This window comes from Nymphaea colorata, chromosome 10, assembly GCF_008831285.2.
Source record: "Nymphaea colorata isolate Beijing-Zhang1983 chromosome 10, ASM883128v2, whole genome shotgun sequence".
Taxonomy (NCBI): Eukaryota; Viridiplantae; Streptophyta; class Magnoliopsida; order Nymphaeales; family Nymphaeaceae; genus Nymphaea; species Nymphaea colorata.
In genome coordinates, this window is record NC_045147.1 from 11,541,608 (window position 1) to 11,558,857 (window position 17,250).

General features: G+C 39.5%; 2 protein-coding genes across 2 annotated transcripts; one reads left to right on the forward strand and one right to left on the reverse strand.

Moving 5' to 3' along the window:
* Positions 1-3,528: 3,528 nt before the first annotated feature.
* Positions 3,529-4,671, reverse strand: LOC116262779 (protein LITTLE ZIPPER 1-like). The gene is made up of 2 exons (XM_031642273.2): positions 3,903-4,671; positions 3,529-3,815 (listed from the first exon to the last, which is right to left on the reverse strand). The coding sequence occupies exons 1-2, from the start codon at positions 3,968-3,970 to the stop codon at positions 3,599-3,601; spliced, it is 285 nt and encodes a 94-aa protein (XP_031498133.1). The 5' UTR covers positions 3,971-4,671; the 3' UTR covers positions 3,529-3,598.
* An 8,380-nt stretch (positions 4,672-13,051) lies between these two features.
* On the forward strand, positions 13,052-15,295 carry LOC116262153 (uncharacterized). The gene is made up of 4 exons (XM_031641275.2): positions 13,052-13,578; positions 13,805-13,883; positions 14,256-14,324; positions 14,816-15,295. Exons 1-4 carry the CDS (start codon positions 13,226-13,228, stop codon positions 14,906-14,908), a joined length of 594 nt encoding a protein of 197 aa, XP_031497135.1. The 5' UTR covers positions 13,052-13,225; the 3' UTR covers positions 14,909-15,295.
* The last annotated feature ends 1,955 nt before the right edge of the window (positions 15,296-17,250 follow it).

A 17,250-nucleotide genomic window follows, 5' to 3' on the forward strand; every position in this document is an offset into this window, starting at 1 on the left:
TGGTTGCGCATCTATTCGGCCCCCTAAAGATGAAATCCTACCTCTGCCCCTATTCTTGGAATGTATATGTCTTTTAGGCACATCATGTGTACCAAGAAGACAACCTTCTTCTTGTCAAACGCCCTCTAAATGTTTTCATATAAACTTATCTTAACAACTCAAATCCAAGCACAAAAAAAGTACTCCTTCTCTCTCACTCCCTTGCTCCATCACTAATCTGCTGGGTTCAAGTTGCTTTTTAAAATCCAATTATATAGATGCATAATAACTGTCAAAAATTTAATTAAAGCATAAAAATCATGAAAAACAAATGTATACATCAATTTTTATAAGTGAAGGTCAAGGCTTTTACATCTATTGAAAATATAAGAGCCATAAAATCACACTTATTCATCAAAGTTTGATCTCCTTTTGATATATAAATTGGACAGTAGGACCTCATTTATGAATTAGAGCTTCTCAAAATGGATATATTCTAAAAGACAATTTTTGTTCATAATAGATCATAGATGGATTTTTCAATTCTTTTTCGCTCTCCTCCATTCATTTCACTTATGACATGGGGAATGAATCCAACTAATTCTCATTTTGAGACTAGCTTTCAAATTTTCTTTTCTCCCACTCTTTTACTTGCCCATTCTCACTTCTTTCTTTTTCAATTTTCTTTCTCACAATTGTTCTCTCAAACCAAATATTCACAAATTTTGGATATATATATATATATATATATATATATGGCATGTTTCGTTTGTTTTTGTTGCCGGCATGTCTTGTCTCGTCTAGAAAGCAACCAACTTTGGCATCACAATAAAGTAAAAACTAAGTTATGTTACAAAATGAAAATGCCAGTGCAAGTTATAACAAAGGTTCTGAAACCACATGCACTATATACTCTCCTTAAGATCCATTTATTAAGGTGGAGATGATGGCTATGGAAGGAAAGAAAAAGAAGTCCTTTATTGGGAGTTGATTTTCCACTTGTTTTTTTCCTTGAAAGGATCTCTCTCTCTCTCTGTCCACCAAAAAACTGGTTATATACACCACTAAGTGTATAATTTTTTGTGCACTGTCAGTATAATAACCAAAATGCTTCTAATTAGTAAAAAGTGGATCCCCTTCTACAAGGACAAAAAAAGGATTTTTTTTCTTTGTTTATATATATATATATATACACTTCTTTTCTTTTTTGGTGTTTTTATTCCTTGATAAAAGGATTTTTAAAGTATTTGCTTTATTGTGTTTTCTTAGCTTGATTTGTACATTAGTACATAATTTGCTTTGGATGAATATTTAAGGTTTTTTTTTTGTCAAAACTTATTCTTTCTCTAAAGTGAATTTATCTTGGTGGAGAGTAACTAAAAAGTCAAAAAAGATGAAGTCATTTTCCTAACCAATTTCCCTAACAGAATTCTGTATGCAAGTTGTCATAAGAGAAAAAAAATGAAGATTCATTTTATATAATGTTGAATGACACACAGAGACAAGAAGTTTAGCTGATTTCATCATTTTTTCTATGTTCCTGCTTCTAGCTAGGATGAATCTATTGCTTATGTAATCTAGGTTGTAGATATGTTGAAATTAAAAGAAGGAGCTCATAAATTGTCATGTGCATTTTCAATTGCCCCGTTCCTACGTGTTGATTCATCTTTTCGGCTAAGGAGGCGTCAATTTGAATACATATTGTATCCTTAGTGGGAAAAGACACTCCAAATTGGTCAAGCCCCTCTCCTTTTTCTCCTTGTCTCTAGGGCCTTAGAATGTTAGGAGCAGGACACATGTCAACTAGAGTATCACACATCTACATTTTACAGTTCAAAAGAGTAGTAAGCTTTCACCAATCCGATAATATGAGCAGCTACGCTACGCCTCTCAGAGCATCTTGTATTCTTAGTGTTCACATGTCCATTACACTACAGTTAATAGTACTAGTTCACATGCTTGAGCATTAAATTTGATTCTTATTATAAGAGAAACTTGTTTGGAACATCAGTGTCACTTAAGTTGCTTTCAAACCAAAGAGGAAGACATTAATGCTCCACCAATAAAACTTTTTCTCCTATATAGCCAGAAAACAAGTGGAACAAGAGAACCTTGTGCAATATCTGATTATATTTGCGACCAATTACCATTAACTCAATGCAAGAGTACCATTTAAGTATGTATGCAAAATATGTTGTGCAAGCAAAGTATGACCACTTAATCTTGGTTGCTAGTAAATAAACAAGCAGCATGACTACTGAATGTAGCTTGTTAGGGGCGTTTGACAATGAAGACCGCAACAAAATATTTCATGAATATATCTAAAAGATTGAGACAGATATATGTAGTACTATTCACCATATTGTAATATGGATCTGCTGCAAATACTTGAGGTAGGTTGGTGAAATAATTTATTATTGTTCCTCAAACCATCTTAAAGGGCCGTTAGGTGTTAGGAATAATGTGACAACATTTTGTGAATATGTTTTAAAATTAGAGTAGATTCATTAAACAACAAGTATTATATGCATGAATGCCAATGGAGCATATTGTAGTTGACTTAACCACATCTGCTTTTTCGGTTATTCATGTATTCAGATTTAAATACAAAGAAAGAAAAGTCATATCTTCATTAATCTGAATTTAAAATCTAATTTCACAATCCAAATTTTATTATTACGTTCATATCTAAATCCAAATCCAAATTTTAAACTAAATTTAGCCACTTTCAAAATGTAAAAATATTATATATAAAATATTTATTTAAAACTAAATCTAGTCTGATCGGATAAGATATGTATATGTATCAGACACTTACATAAAATGCTTATGACACTTTTATATATATATATATATTCAGACATCAGCCGGCCATGAAAAAGGACGAGACTCTCAAATAATTTCATTCCACTTCAAGCTGTTTATCATTTCGCTTTTCATTGTCAAGTTGTCTAATCTCGTGATTGTCCTTTCCCTCTCGTCAGTCCACTAATAGTTGGGCAACTCAAGTGGAGAGAGAAAAGGGAAGAGTGACTACACTCCTGTGACTTTGATCTTAATTAATTGAGCAACCACCATAGTAGCATGTCTGTGCCCACATGTGGGCTTCTTTTGATTCGTATGGGCAGTTGCCCCCACATAACGATATCCGCTACTTTATCGTATAATCGAATAATTTAAAGTTCTTCCCTTTCCATACGTCTCATTGCTCCCCTGATTTTCAAAAGTTTTGGAAACCCATTTATTTTCTCAAAAGAACCTTCATGCTACTCTTATTCAAATACAAAACAAAATATCATTAAGCTCCTCTCAACATTTGAAGCACATCTATTTGCTAGAAAAACTTGTGTTCTGATTTAAAATTTACAGACGAACATGATCAAGTTCATCCTGACTCTCCCGTCGGCGGAATCTGCGCTCTCGGCAAGAGTACCATTTGCTTTCCGGCCAACCACATGCACATGCTAAGAGAGAGAGAAGAGAGACAGAAGCACGTGGAGATGAGAAGCCAACAGGTAATAAAAATGCGAACAGGAAGACCAACAGGCATAAGACATGCAAAGTAAAATATTATAATTCTTCCTTAGAATAAGACAAGCTAAGCTAAACAAAGAGAGAGTCAGGAGAGTGGCTGCTTGGGAGAGGAGGCTGGAGAGGATCTAAGATTGGTGAGGAGAGAAAGCAAGGCCTGGTTCTGCTGGTTGAGGAGGAGAGCCTTCTGCCTCAGCCGCTCGTTCTCCTCCATGATGCACCTATTCCTCACCAACAGCCTCACGTTCCTCAGTTGCAGCAGCAACCCCCACCTCCCTCCCCTCATCTTCCTCATCCTTCGTCTCCTGCACAAATCAAATCAAGTCCAGAAAATTTAAGACCAATACTAACATAATTGTCGAAGTGGGTCCTCAGAATTCGACTCCCAATACCTCTCAAAGTGGGCCTTGACCTTGGGTCGCCGGAGTTTCGGCCGGCAAACAGGCGACGTCTGCAGCATGATTCTGCTTCCTCCGGTGCCGGCTGCTTGGTGGAGTTGAATGAACAGAAGAAGAAGGTGGAGAAGGCAATGTATTTATAATATAAAAGCGAAGAAGCGGAAGAAGGGAGAGGCGTAGATGAGGAAGAGATCCGCAATGATGAATGCATTGGTTGAAGGCAAGAGCCGCCATCATTACCCCCACCCCCATGGATTGGATCGATCGTCGCTCCCTTCTGCATGATTTTCTTTGCAGCGGTCAGAGAATTATGATTCGGACGGACTTCTCACTCCCCTCCGGGCCCATTCTTTTCCCTCCTCCTTTCTTCTTTCAACCGCTCCTTTTTCTCGTCAAAAATCTTCCGTTCAAACGAAAACCAAACGAGCTCCTAACGCTCATCAACGAAATAATGTAAATAGATTACGTAACATGAACAGAAGAGCATTAAATTAAGATTCGAATTATACTGAAACCATGTTCTGACCGCCATTGATGGATCTCAAGTCCATGTTACAGCGCTTCGAGAATTGGGCCTTCTTGGCACCGAGAGCCGGGCTCGCCACTTATTGCATTCGGGACCGTGCATGAGGAGGATTGATCGGGCGCCCTTGGCCATTGGTAATTTGCTTTCTTCATGTGCAATGATGATGATGATGAGGGTAGAGCAGCTGGTAGCTGGGCTTTATCCCTGTGAGGACCCAATTTCCCATCTTCTTCGTGTCAGCCCCACGTCACGGCCAACCTCGCTGGTTCTCAGGCCCTCTTCATCATGCTGCTTATCCCCCATGGGCTCCACCATGATCGCGCCAACTCGACCCTCCTGGGTCCGGTTCCTGCAGGAGGTGTTGGTTGCGATCATAAGAGCTCCTCTTCTTGCATGCATGACTCGATCCAGAAAGTTGGCTCGCACATTTAAGTCGACATGCGAGTAGAGCTGTACAATTAATCGAGTCAATTCTCGATTGATCTTTGCTTCACTTGTTTGTGACCGAGCTGAGCCCGAACATAATTCGAAACTTAAGTTTATAAACTAGTCGAATTCAAGTTGATTAAGCTCAAGTAAGCTCGTTTAATTCCAGTTTTTCTTTTCTTTTTCTTGTAATTTTTAAACTTAAATCCCAACGAAAGAGATCAACATGGTAAGCGACGAGTCGACCTAGAGCAGGGACTCAGTCCATCGACTTGAGCTTGAACTAACCTTAGAGTAGGGACTCAGTCCATCGAATTGAGCTTGAGTTGAATCGAGCTGACCATGCTTTGGCTTGTGTACAGCCGCGAGCATCATGAGTTAGCATTAAGCCTCGTATTGTGCGATAAATGGTGCCAATTTGTCAGGTTGATCTTAATTTATATTCCTTAATTGTATATATTATACATCTTTCTTTAAATCTCCATTTTAATTGCTGAACTTATCAGCTCATTCTGCTGGCACCACATCAACTATGTTTATTAAGAAACAGTACTCTAATGTTCTCTTTTATCAATTATCTAATACAATTCCATTCATTTTCTAATATCAAAGGTTAATTATTATTGTATCGCCTAAAATTTCTTGAAAATTTTGCAGATATTCCAATCAACATCCTTTCTCCTGGCTATGTTTATATTTTCAGCCGTCATCCATGTGAACTCGTTCAAGGATGTTTGCATCTTATAACAAAAGAAAGAACACTTACTACGTGCAGCAACTGAAGAAATCATTCTTCCACTACAAACTCAAATTCCTAACGAAAGAACGCACGGCTGGAGGAACAAGACAAAGAAAAACAAAGCAGGCATGCTTGGGCTTGCTAGAAAAAGCAAAGCCACTATTGTGGAATACAATAGCATGAGAGACTCAAGTCAAGGTGACATTCCAAGTAGGACTGCTTGCTCTGAATCATTTCGGAACATGACCAACATGGCCCATATGACCCACTGCGGCCGCGACACATGGCCGTGTTCCGCAGGCCGGGAGACTGCACCGGTACAACTTTAGGCCTAACTCATATGGTCCATGAGAAAAGTCTATACTATGGTCCACTGCATTATATTAATGCCTCATGGGGCCCCAAAGGCATCATTGGGTCTCCATTTTTGCCTTTATGGCCGCCTTTGGGACATCATTGCTCTGGTTTGAACATAGAAGAAGAGGGGAGTTAGAGGCTCGACAATGATACAAGGGTTTGAATTCAAGTTCTTAGTGGCAGATGGTCCAAGCGCACTCACGGGCTGCAAACCGAAATTAAACCGATCATCATGGCCTGGCCTTGGGTTGAACCATGGACCAGGACCATGTCTGTATGCCATCAGTGGCCACATGAATGGACGGAGCTTTCCATCTTGCACTTAGCCCCGTCGGCACCTTAATTTGAACTTAAGACCTTGTTTGATTCTTTGGAACCACACCAAATGGCTGGATTTGGTTTCGCCACTCCACCAATTTGTGGCATTCTAGAGATGTGATCTTCATGTCCCGTATTTGCGACTACTCCACGCTAGGGCTGCACAATAAGTTGAGCCAACTCGAGTTCGTCTCTTACCTATACGTAAAAACTCGAGTTCGTCTCCTACCTATACGTAAAAACTTGAGCTCGAGTTCGTTTATCGAGCTTGAGTTTAAATTTTATGTTTGAAATGTTAAACAAGTCTAGTTCGAGTTGTAAGAACTCGACTTGTTTAAACTCAGTTTGACTCCACTACTTAACTGTATCATGAATGAGATATTTATGTTGTTAAGTTGTCTTTTAGGGATGATTGGATGCAGAATATGCATAATTTTTTCTTTGGAATTTCTGTTAGATCATTCATAATTGAATTAGTTAAAGTAGTTAACAAGTTAAATAAAACGGGACATGTTAAATTAACAAAAACAAGTTAAGCGAGTCAAGCTCAAACTTGATGTTGTATAGTTGAGTCGAGATCATACCGGAGCTCGATCAAGTTCGAGCTTGACACAGCTCTTGTCTAGTCCTACTTCAAACCCAACCACAAGTGCACGCCAATGAAACATCCGCTAGCAGTTATAATTCCCTTTTTTTTTCCAAAAAGACACTTGAAGCTACTTATTTTCTGGTCAACAGAACATAAACACATTAAGAATGGCTAGTGAAAGGCTTGTTATTTGTTATTATGAGCTTGCCTTGGCCCATTGAAGCAGTGGCGGAACTAGAACTTTGGGTTGAGGGGCAGTAGTTAAAAGAACCTTAAACCCTTAGGGCACAAACTTATATAAATGAGTAAATAGTTGAGAGCACTGATATGCAAATAAGAAAATTTTATGAGATTGTGCGGGCAATTGCCTACACATGCCCACATGTGGTTCTGCCGCAGATGTACTTGTTTTGACTGTTTTATGATGAGGGATACCCCAAATGTTAAACCTTTAATGGGTTTGCCACCAAGTGAATTTAGATGAATACACAATCACACATGCAGTTAATTGGAATCTATACAATTCAAGCTTGTAATGGGCAAGGTGTCCATTCTTCTGTCCAACATTTTCTGGTATTTGATAATGGTGTAATGTCACATGAAACTAACCTCTTTCTCTCTCTTCTTACCCTTCTTTGTTCTGCCACCACTTTCCCCAAAAAAATTGTTGTTGTAAGTTAGTGCTCAATCTTTTTTTGTTTTTTAAATTTTTGGGTGGTTGGGGTTTTCCATTGCTTCAAAGAAGGCTGAAGCCGCCACCTAACCCTTTATGTCCAAAGGATTTAGGGTTTGCTTTCGGTGCATTGGGTGCTGCCCCCGCTGTGCTTCAGCTTGCATGTTAGTAGTCATCTCTTGCATCACAGAAGGTTGGTGCCACGGGGATTGGCAGAACAACACTTTCACATGGATCTTTCTATCATTCTTAAAATTATTTTCTGATTTCTAATATTCCATATAGGCCAAATCACTTAAGAAAATACAACTTTCCAACATCTAATTAACCCAACATACACTTACATTTAAATTTCCTGGAGATAAACCTCCAACAATTCCCAACAAGTTTATAACTGAAGAATAGGTGTTTAACAGGCTCCTCTTTCATATGGCAAATGAAACACCATGTTGGCCAAACAAACACTTTACTTTTTCAATGGATTTGATGTGGCAAGCATTTTTCGAGTAGGTACAAGTGGCAGAGCTATGATTTTTTGGCTAAGGGGTACTGCAGTCACTAGCCCAAGTTTGATGTGGGCAAGGGCAGAGCCAAAATTTTTTCATAAGGGAGGGTCAAATTAAAGTTTTTAAATTTTGATTGGACATAAATAACATTTGTCAAAATTTTTAAAATTTTCTAAACTTTATATATATATATATATATATATATATATATATATATATATATATATATATATATATATATATATATATATATATATATATATATATATATATATATATATATATGCCAAGGCTCAAGCAGGCCCTATCTCACATAACATGTAAGCAATGTAATTTTGAATTTTTTCTATCTGGTGTAGTTCACTTCTTACACGAACTCTCATATATCTCCGCCGCTGGCCTACCCACACGAACCAGCATGCATGTGGATGATAGTCATTGTGTCACACCCATTTCCACTTCTTTGTCGCTTTATTAAACGCTATAGATCTTTGCAAACTGATGAATGAATCCTCTGGTATGGTCTATATTCTACCATAAGACAGTAAGGACCTTCGGTACCCAAACATGAAAATTTCAGTACTCCACAACAAAAAAAGGATATTTTTGAGCCAATGGTATAAAATAATATCTAAATATAGCATGAGTTGATAAAAAAAAAATGTTCATGGGCAGCTAAATATATAGTTAACAACAAACTCTACTTAAGTCTATGAGACATGACTCATTCTTGTTGAGCTGCCCCCATATAAGTATAACTGACCTAGTCTACCCAAAGAGAGCCAAGGTAGCGCCCGCATGGGGCCTGACCCTACCTCAAATTTAAAAAAAAAAAAAAATCTATATGTAAATTTTAAAAAAATTTATTTGCTTTATATAAAAATTTTAAAAAATGATATTTTAAAATTTAGAAACTTTAATTCAGTTCTTCCAAAAAAAAATTCTACCTTTGTCCTTAGTCCACCTAAATCCAATTATCAAATTAAACATCAAAACACATTTTCTTCACGTAAAATATACTATTTTTTTTCTTTTCTTCCCTCTCTTTTTCTTTCTTTCGTATCAAAACACATTTTTTTAATCTTTTCCTTTGTCTTTTATAAGATCAACTGTCTAAACACAAAATTGATTGTTCTTTCGTGAAAGAAACCTTGATATGTTTGAACTGATATGAAACTGTCATAGGGAGAGAGAGAGACAGGTTGGTGCTTTGTTGAGAACAACCACTTGGCACGGGGGTAATTAAATCTTCCTCATCTCCCATATTCAGTCTCCCCCTCTTCCTCCTGCCGCTCGATTTCCCATGCAAAGCCGAGCTTGATTTTTGGGACGAGTTTCTTGGGATTTCCGGCGACCGCCTTTTAGTTCTCTGAAAGCGCATGATGGGAGGCGTTGGGAGTTCGCCAACTCCCAGGCAGTCTCTCTCGCCTGACGACCGTACTTGCCGCAGGATTCCTCTTATCCACAGTCTCAGTTCACTTCTTTCTCCTCCATGCACCTTCCGCCTTGGGCTTCGCGTTTTCTTTCTGCAATTGATTGTTCGGACGAAACTGAAGTTTATATTATAGGTTTCATTAATTGGTTCATCTTAATGCGGGGATTCTTCATATATATATATATATATATATATATATATATATATATATATATATATATATATATATATATATATATATATATATATATATATATATATATATATATATATATATATATATATATATAGAGAGAGAGAGAGAGAGAGAGAGAGAGAGAGAGAGAGACTTCAACTTAAGAGTGAGACTAAATAAAATGTTTCAAAACTAAACAGATATCTCGAGCTAACCATGGTCGGTGCTCCGGCCACTCGTCTCGTCTGTCAAGTTACTTTTTACCTTTTTTCATGAAAAAAAAGGCATGCGCACCCGCGTTTGGTCTACTAAGTAGTTAATGCTGGTAATAATGTGAAGTAAAAGTGATTGGCGATTATTCACCTTGGATGTTGTAAAAAAAAAAGTTAGTTTACTGCCCATTATATGCAACTTGAATTGTTAATTATGACACATGAAGAAACTATGTGTTAACCGTTGGGTCAAATTTGGCGAAACAGTTCATAGAGTGTCACGAAAATGTTAAAGACACAAAAACGTTTTAATCATCATAAAAGAGTATCATACTTGTAAAATCTCATTATATTGTCAAAAGTACATCTAAGTTTTCTATCTTTCGAGTAAAGGGACATGTTCATAAATAGCAAAAAATAATAACAATAACAAAATCGGGGAGAGAGAAAGTAAAAAAATAATTTAAAAATAACGCAAGACAACATATGAGCCATTGGATATAAGAAAGGAACAGCTTAAATCCACTGTTATTTTGATAAATAAATGTTATGGTCATCGTTAAGTATATATATATATATATAATTGTATTCATTTAAAATCACCTAATTACCTAACGAAAGCCATTCATTTATTATTAGATGATGAAAATACTCGTCACTATTTTTCCTTATTTTTTTCTTAATCATTTAAGAGCGGTGCATATTAAATAGCTGGTGATATATATATATATATATATATATATATATATATATATATATATATAAAAGAAAGAGAAAGAGAGAGAAAATGGGAATATCCCTGATAAGATCTAACATCGAAGTCGATCAAAACTCAATCCAGACTGTTGAACATATCTCCAAGATCAACTTGAGACAGCCTAAGCTAAACCTAGAACAAATTAAATACAATGACACTACTCAGCCGGACATGACCCCGGCGCGAAACCCAATAAGAGAATCAGTACAAGTGAGGTTACCCAAATCCAAAGCAAAACCTACTACAAAAACTAAAGATGTGAGGCTAGTACAAACACGTTATATACATCAAATGAACTCACAACTCACTCAACAAACCATAACAAGCCATGACTAAACGTGCAAACCACACCCAAACCCAAATAAGTAGGCTATCTCTCTTGTGTTTGTGTCTCCGGCTAAAAAGCAAAGATGCAAAACTACTAACCCTCGAATCTATAGGGGGTTTAGAAACAATACCGGCTAAGTCATGCTTGGCTATAATCAGCAATGATGTTCTTGAAGTGAATGCCAATCCCCGGGCAATGCAGCAACATGTATGAGAAGCCCAAGGTGGAAGAGGCCTTGCCAGTGCATGCGATGGATGAAGAAGACCTCCTAGCGCCGGTGACCTCCTATTGCTCAAGAAGTAAAAGTAGCTCACTGCTCAAGATGGTTGAATGCTGGTGGAATGAAGATGGCCTCCTGCTACTAGAGACCTCCAAATGATGCCAAGAAAGCTGCCGAAGATGATGTATATCCCAATCCCCCTGGCCGAGAGTGAGGATGATAGCCCGGCCCTCCTGCCCCAATGCGACAGCTAGGAAGTGAGCTGCGGGTGAAGCCCTTCCAACCACAAGTGAGACAATATGCGGTCAGCCTTGATAAAGCTGGGCTGTGGTTCCCACTTTGCCCTCGCAAAATGTGGATAATCTTTTGCTGGTTTAAGGGTAGACTTGTCCTCTGTCGAAATGTTATCTTGCTGTCACCGGAATAGTAGCAGAGGTTGCTGGAAAAGTAGCAGCAGTCGACGAAATTTCAATCCCGCAAGCACTGTACCTCACCGTTTTGACTCCAAATTGTACCAAACTTTGCCCTTTTCTCTCTTCTTCTTGGGCAATGATGTTTTTACTTCTTCACACTTTTGACGCCCTTTTCACTGATTTTTATCATTTTCTTCTTGTTGTTGTTTTCTGACAAGAATCTCATGCCTAAGCCGTCGCTTAAACCATAAGATTTTGATGGATTTTTGCCGGTAAAAACACCTCAAACTCTCAAGCAAAGTTACGATTAATCTATGGATCCTATGTGACGAGTAAGAAAGGCTCTAGAGCTAGTTTCCACCGTGGAGTTGCTGCTCAAACTCTAGGGATTTTGCCTAGGGAGTGAACCCAACGCATTGGCCGAACCTAAGTCTAAAACAATCCAACAAGTTGCACACTTTCACCAAAAGATTTCGCATACTAACCTTAGAGTTCTTGGTTGTAGTCGCACACCACAATCACCCTCATTGCCTTGGATGAGAATAGCCTTCCTTGCCTTGGATGAGAATAGCCTTCCTTTAGACGAATCTGGCCTCTAACATTCACTTGTGTTTGATGAAGGCTGCACCTAGATTGCCTTGAGATGAATTGGGAAAAACGAGGGCTGATGAAGTCGCAATACACCGGAGCACACATTGATCTTCTAGCCACCAATCCGTTGGTCGAGTGGATGAGGAAAAGAACAAGAAACAAAGGAGAGAAAGAAGAATGACCACCGGTTGTAGAGAAGCTTGCGCGAGGAAGAAGACCAGCCAAGGCCGGTACTTGAGAAGGGTGAAGGAGAGAGAGTGTGCACGAGAGGGAGAGAGAGACGTGAAGAGAGGGAGAAAAAATTGACAAATGAATTGAATTCTTCTTGATTGCATACGAAATCAACTAATTACAAAGTATTTATAGCCTTGGATCTACACGATCCTTAAACAATTGAACCGATCCACAAATCAATCAAATTGCAAAAGCAAATATGCACATAAACAAAAGTGCATAATCAAATAGTGCACAATCCAAATCAACCACCCCTACCCATGTGAATTGGGCATTGGTTCGGTCTACTAACCTACTTATGTTCAACCTAGACCGGCCCTATGTGCTTGGGTCTAGACTCAACACTTAGGTGGACTTGATCTAAACCGAGGTTAGTCCATCGCCTTGGTCTTTGCTTGAAGAAGCCTTGCCCAAGTGTTAGTGATCCAATCCACTTCCTTGTCTTAGAGTGTTGCAATTCCACTCACACCTCCCTCTGCTTCAACTCACCTTGTTTAACCTGATCTCGCCTTTGTCTGCACCACCCTCTTGACCCGAACTTAGGTATTCAAAATCATGGTTCGCACTGAATTGCTTCAAGGTGGGCTGTTGCCTCCCTCTATGACTGCTCTCGGCCTCATCCTCGACTGGCCTCTGCATGGTTACGGGCTGGACCGTATCAATTCCTTTTGTATGGAACCTAAAACAGATGGTCCAGGTCGCAGCTACCCTTTGCCCCGGCCCATCGCTGAGGCCGGAGTTGTGACATCAAGTGCCATCCAGACAGGACGACATCCGATCAGCCCGCAAAGAGCTCGCCGCCGCTTCCACCATCGGCCATGGCGTTGCAGCTGGCCGCCTTTACCATCTCCGCTCCTCCTCGCCCCTTAAACTTTCCCATCCTTCCCTTCCACTGCGCTGCTTCAAGTCGTCGACTTTCGGCTGGTCTGCCTCCGCTCCGGATCAAACAACGCCGCCGGATTCTCGCCGAAATCCCTTCATCGGAAAACCGTTTCCAACTCTTGCGATGCTTGGAGGCGGCAATGCTCGCGCTCGCCTTCTCCGCTGTTGTCTCTGGTAACGCCTCGGCGTCAGGATTGCCCCTCCTGGATTCGTCGGTACTCTCCCGGGAGCCCTCGAACGCGCTTTCCCTTCCCACTTGGGCCATTCACATCTCGAGTGTCGCAGAGTGGTGAATCTCAAGCCTTTCTCCCTCTTCTCCATTTGGGGAGTCTCAATTGCTCCCTTTTCCTGTGCATAATTTGTTCCCCTCGGAGTAGGATAAGTTGGTATATTGCATCCTCTCCCCTCGACGCAATGCACCAATTTATCCTGCTTTTGGTCGATAAATTGGTGGTTGGACAAGATACCGACCAATAGATTTCGTATTCTAACCATGTCGGCACTGATGGTGCCAGGGTTGCGGCCATGGCTCTAGTTTGGGAGTATGGAGAGAAATCGGGATTTGAATCTTGGAAAGGGCTTTCTTGGGGCATGGTGAGTGAATCTTGGTTCTGCTGAATCTGATGTTTTAACTTCTATCTCATTCTTGTTACTTGTTTCTTTGTTCATTCAAATGGATTGACGAAGAGCGGAAAGGAACACCATTATTAGCAGATTTCTCAGTTTACTAATATGGTGCAAAGTATGTGCATTTAGGAGCTTGGTTATCCTAGAGTCTGCATATATGATTCTTCTCCCGCTAGTTCGATGAATATTCATAGGTTATCTAAAATGAGTTTGCGAAGCATGGTGTGAATTGGAACTTGGACTTCCTAATTAATGCTGCTGCAGATATGTTTCAGTGTGTTGCCTTCTTGTCTAGAAGTTGGTTGGTGACGATCTAAACTTTAACATGACGAATTGCAGGTTCCTCTTCTTGGTGGAGCATTGTGCGCGTGCACCTGGCATTTCTTTTATAATTCTGAGTCGCTCGATGTAAGTTGTAATACGTCCTTCACTACGCCCGGAGTTCTGTTTCCATTCTGCTCCATAAAAAAATTTGCGTCAGGACCTTCTATAGAAAACTGCCATTCTCAAATTTTTTTAGATTAACCCTTGAGGGCACAACAAGAAAGTACCAGATTTTTTCCCTGTAGTGGTATATAGGTGGTTTCCATGATGATCTTTGTAGATTAACTGCGTTTGATTGAACCTTATGAAAAGGCCTGAGCATAATTTCCATCTTGAATCTGCGTAGCTCACGCGCAATACATGCCAAGTGGATTGCATCCACATGCCATTATTACTTCACTGAATCAAAGGCATACAGACTAGGCAACATCTACTGTATAATGCATACTCGGAAGAATATTCTTTCAAGCTTTAGCAGAAACTAGTTGAAATGAAAGTTGAAAGCAGAAGTTATATTGTCTTACCTCGTGGTCAAACAATATGTTATCCTCAAGCTGGAAATGTTTTTTGTCTAGGTACTTGTGGCTCTACAAGCAGCATTGACAGTTCTTGGTAACTTTACAATGTGCATAGCGGCATTTCGTATCTACAGGTCCACTCGAGGATGACTGAGGCCCCATTATTTTCCTCCAATGGGTCATCTTCATCCCCCATGTAGCTGCAAAAACTGTATCGCAGCAAAGGTTACCTCACGACCGAAGTTGTTGACAGGCCAGTGCATTACTTGGGAAATGATTCAGCAGTTAGCATGGAGTCCGGTGCCGATCGCCCCTCCTATGTGCATCGGTTTTCTGTCTTTAGTGACCAATACTGATCATTCGTGTAAAAACATGAAATGGAATGTACCATATACAGTTTCCTTTTACTCGTTCTTTAGATTTTCACTAGGATGACAGCTTAGCAGATCATGCAATTGGAAAAAGAAGAAAGAAGGAAAATCCTTCATGATGTGCACTACATCAATTATATTAATGTTTTCTCTTTGTTCCTGTCCTCATCCTGAGAAATGACGCGATGGGTTGTCCAATATTAGCTTTTCCCAGTTTGTTTTTGAGTTATTTCTACAGTAATTTTCTGAATCTTCCCATATTCAAGATTGTACCTTTTCAGAAAATTCCAACAACTTAGCTTTTCGAGCATGTTAAACAGGCTCGGTGACTTCTGGTGTTCAAAGCCCTATCAACTGAGAATGTTGGAGGAGTTTGTGCAGCCTTGATGATGCATCACCTTTGCCTACTTAGCGACGGCCAAAAACTCGCATATTCGGCTTGGCATCATTCTTGTGATGCCTTGGCTCATAACTGACCTGAGTGTCTGGGCAGAAGGATCTTAACTCGCTCCGAACCAAGGCACTTAATAATGTAGGCTAAAAATGTAAAAATTTCTCTGGGATTTTTTTATATAAGACTATTTTCAGGTCCTTTTGAGTGTTACAGCTCTAGCATTAATTGCATATATATATATCTATCATGGCCAGTACTACCTGAGTGTGTGAAAGTTGGACGCATCAATCCATCGTTAAACAAGTTGTGATTAAAATTGGTTACAGTCTAGTTGAATATGGACCACGAAAGCACCTTTAGAAGCAATGGTTTTTGTGAAAGTAATAAGATAAAGTTATGCATTTGTTTCTTTTTGAAAAATGATGGCTTGTGGTATACATGTCTGACTTTGTAAAGCCTGTCTACAAAAAGAAAATCAAAATATAATTATTTATGAGTTATGACCCATCTGAATGACATTAACAGGTTCCAAAAATCAGGATTTTGCATCAAAATAACTACTTTTTAAGACCAACTGTGATGGTACAACCAAATTACAGCGCAGAATGGAACAGATGGTGATTTTCTTTGTAATTGTTCTTAAGTTCTTAATGTAACTGATCTTAAACATTGTACTACGCACACAATGTGTGCATGCAATTTACTTCTCTGTTTAATCACACGACCTACAGACCGAAACTGGCTTACAAAATAAGATTATGTAGCGGTTTCTGATAGGCTTTCCTACACCCTGCATAGGCAAGCCATAACTGGAGTCCTGCACCTGAACCAGCAACCCTTGTTTAGCAGCTCTGCTTCAAACGCTTATAAGAATTCAACCACCGAAACTACTAAGTAGGTGAAGATGGGAGTAAAAAATTGAAAATGGATCAACGTCTGGGACAAAGCTCTATACAAGTAGGCAACCTAATGAGACGCAATTCCGGCTTTTTCAGAAAGCCAGTGCTGCGTTTCTTAGCCATTTAATTCAAAATGACACAGTTATCTTCTCTCTCTCACACACACATATACAGAGGCCTTTTCATATTACATTAATAGATTTTCTTTATTAACTTTCCCGCAAAACGCCACCCTGTTACTGGTGTTTGGTATCTTCAACGAAGACCAGCTCTTTACGAAAGCCGAACCGGCCCCCTTTTTATTCGATATGGGGGCGAATTCGAATGTTCCGAGATCAGCCAATTTACCATTGAACCATGTGAATCAGGCGTGACTCGAATGACCAAAGATCATCACTGTTTTTGCCTCTTACAAAATAAAAATAAGAACCATGATAACCAGAGACGCCGACATGAAACCACAGGTGCAGGATTACAAATTTACCAGGATCTCTGATGGTAAGCAAGACCAGAACAGGTGCACAATCTCTAACAGCGTCCACTCCCGCAGAATCATCCTCACCTCCCAGCACGACGGCCTCGCCAAGGGTGGCAATCATCCTTAACCTCATTGACGACACCTGCACAGGTCTCTCTCTCTCTCCCGCCCCCCAACCCTGTCCGAACAAAGAAGCGGGGGAGAGAGGGAGGAAGAAGTTCTCAATGGGGTAGGGGGCGGGTTTGCTCTCTCTATATGTGAAATCCAGCAACCGACCGAAAGGCACTCAATTGGGGAGTGTTTAATTTCACTAAAAACCTAAAGAGTCAGCCATTCAACCATAATTATTT

Coding starts and splice junctions, on each gene's coding strand:
- LOC116262779 (XM_031642273.2), bottom strand. CDS start 3,970: ATGCTGCAGACGTCGCCTGTTTGCCGGCCGAAACTCCGGCGACCCAAG. Junction 3,816..3,902: donor GTCAAGGCCCACTTTGAGAG/GTATTGGGAGTC, acceptor TGATTTGTGCAG/GAGACGAAGGATGAGGAAGA.
- LOC116262153 (XM_031641275.2), top strand. CDS start 13,226: ATGGCGTTGCAGCTGGCCGCCTTTACCATCTCCGCTCCTCCTCGCCCC. Junction 13,579..13,804: donor ATCTCGAGTGTCGCAGAGTG/GTGAATCTCAAG, acceptor TGATGGTGCCAG/GGTTGCGGCCATGGCTCTAG. Junction 14,325..14,815: donor ATAATTCTGAGTCGCTCGAT/GTAAGTTGTAAT, acceptor TTTTTTGTCTAG/GTACTTGTGGCTCTACAAGC.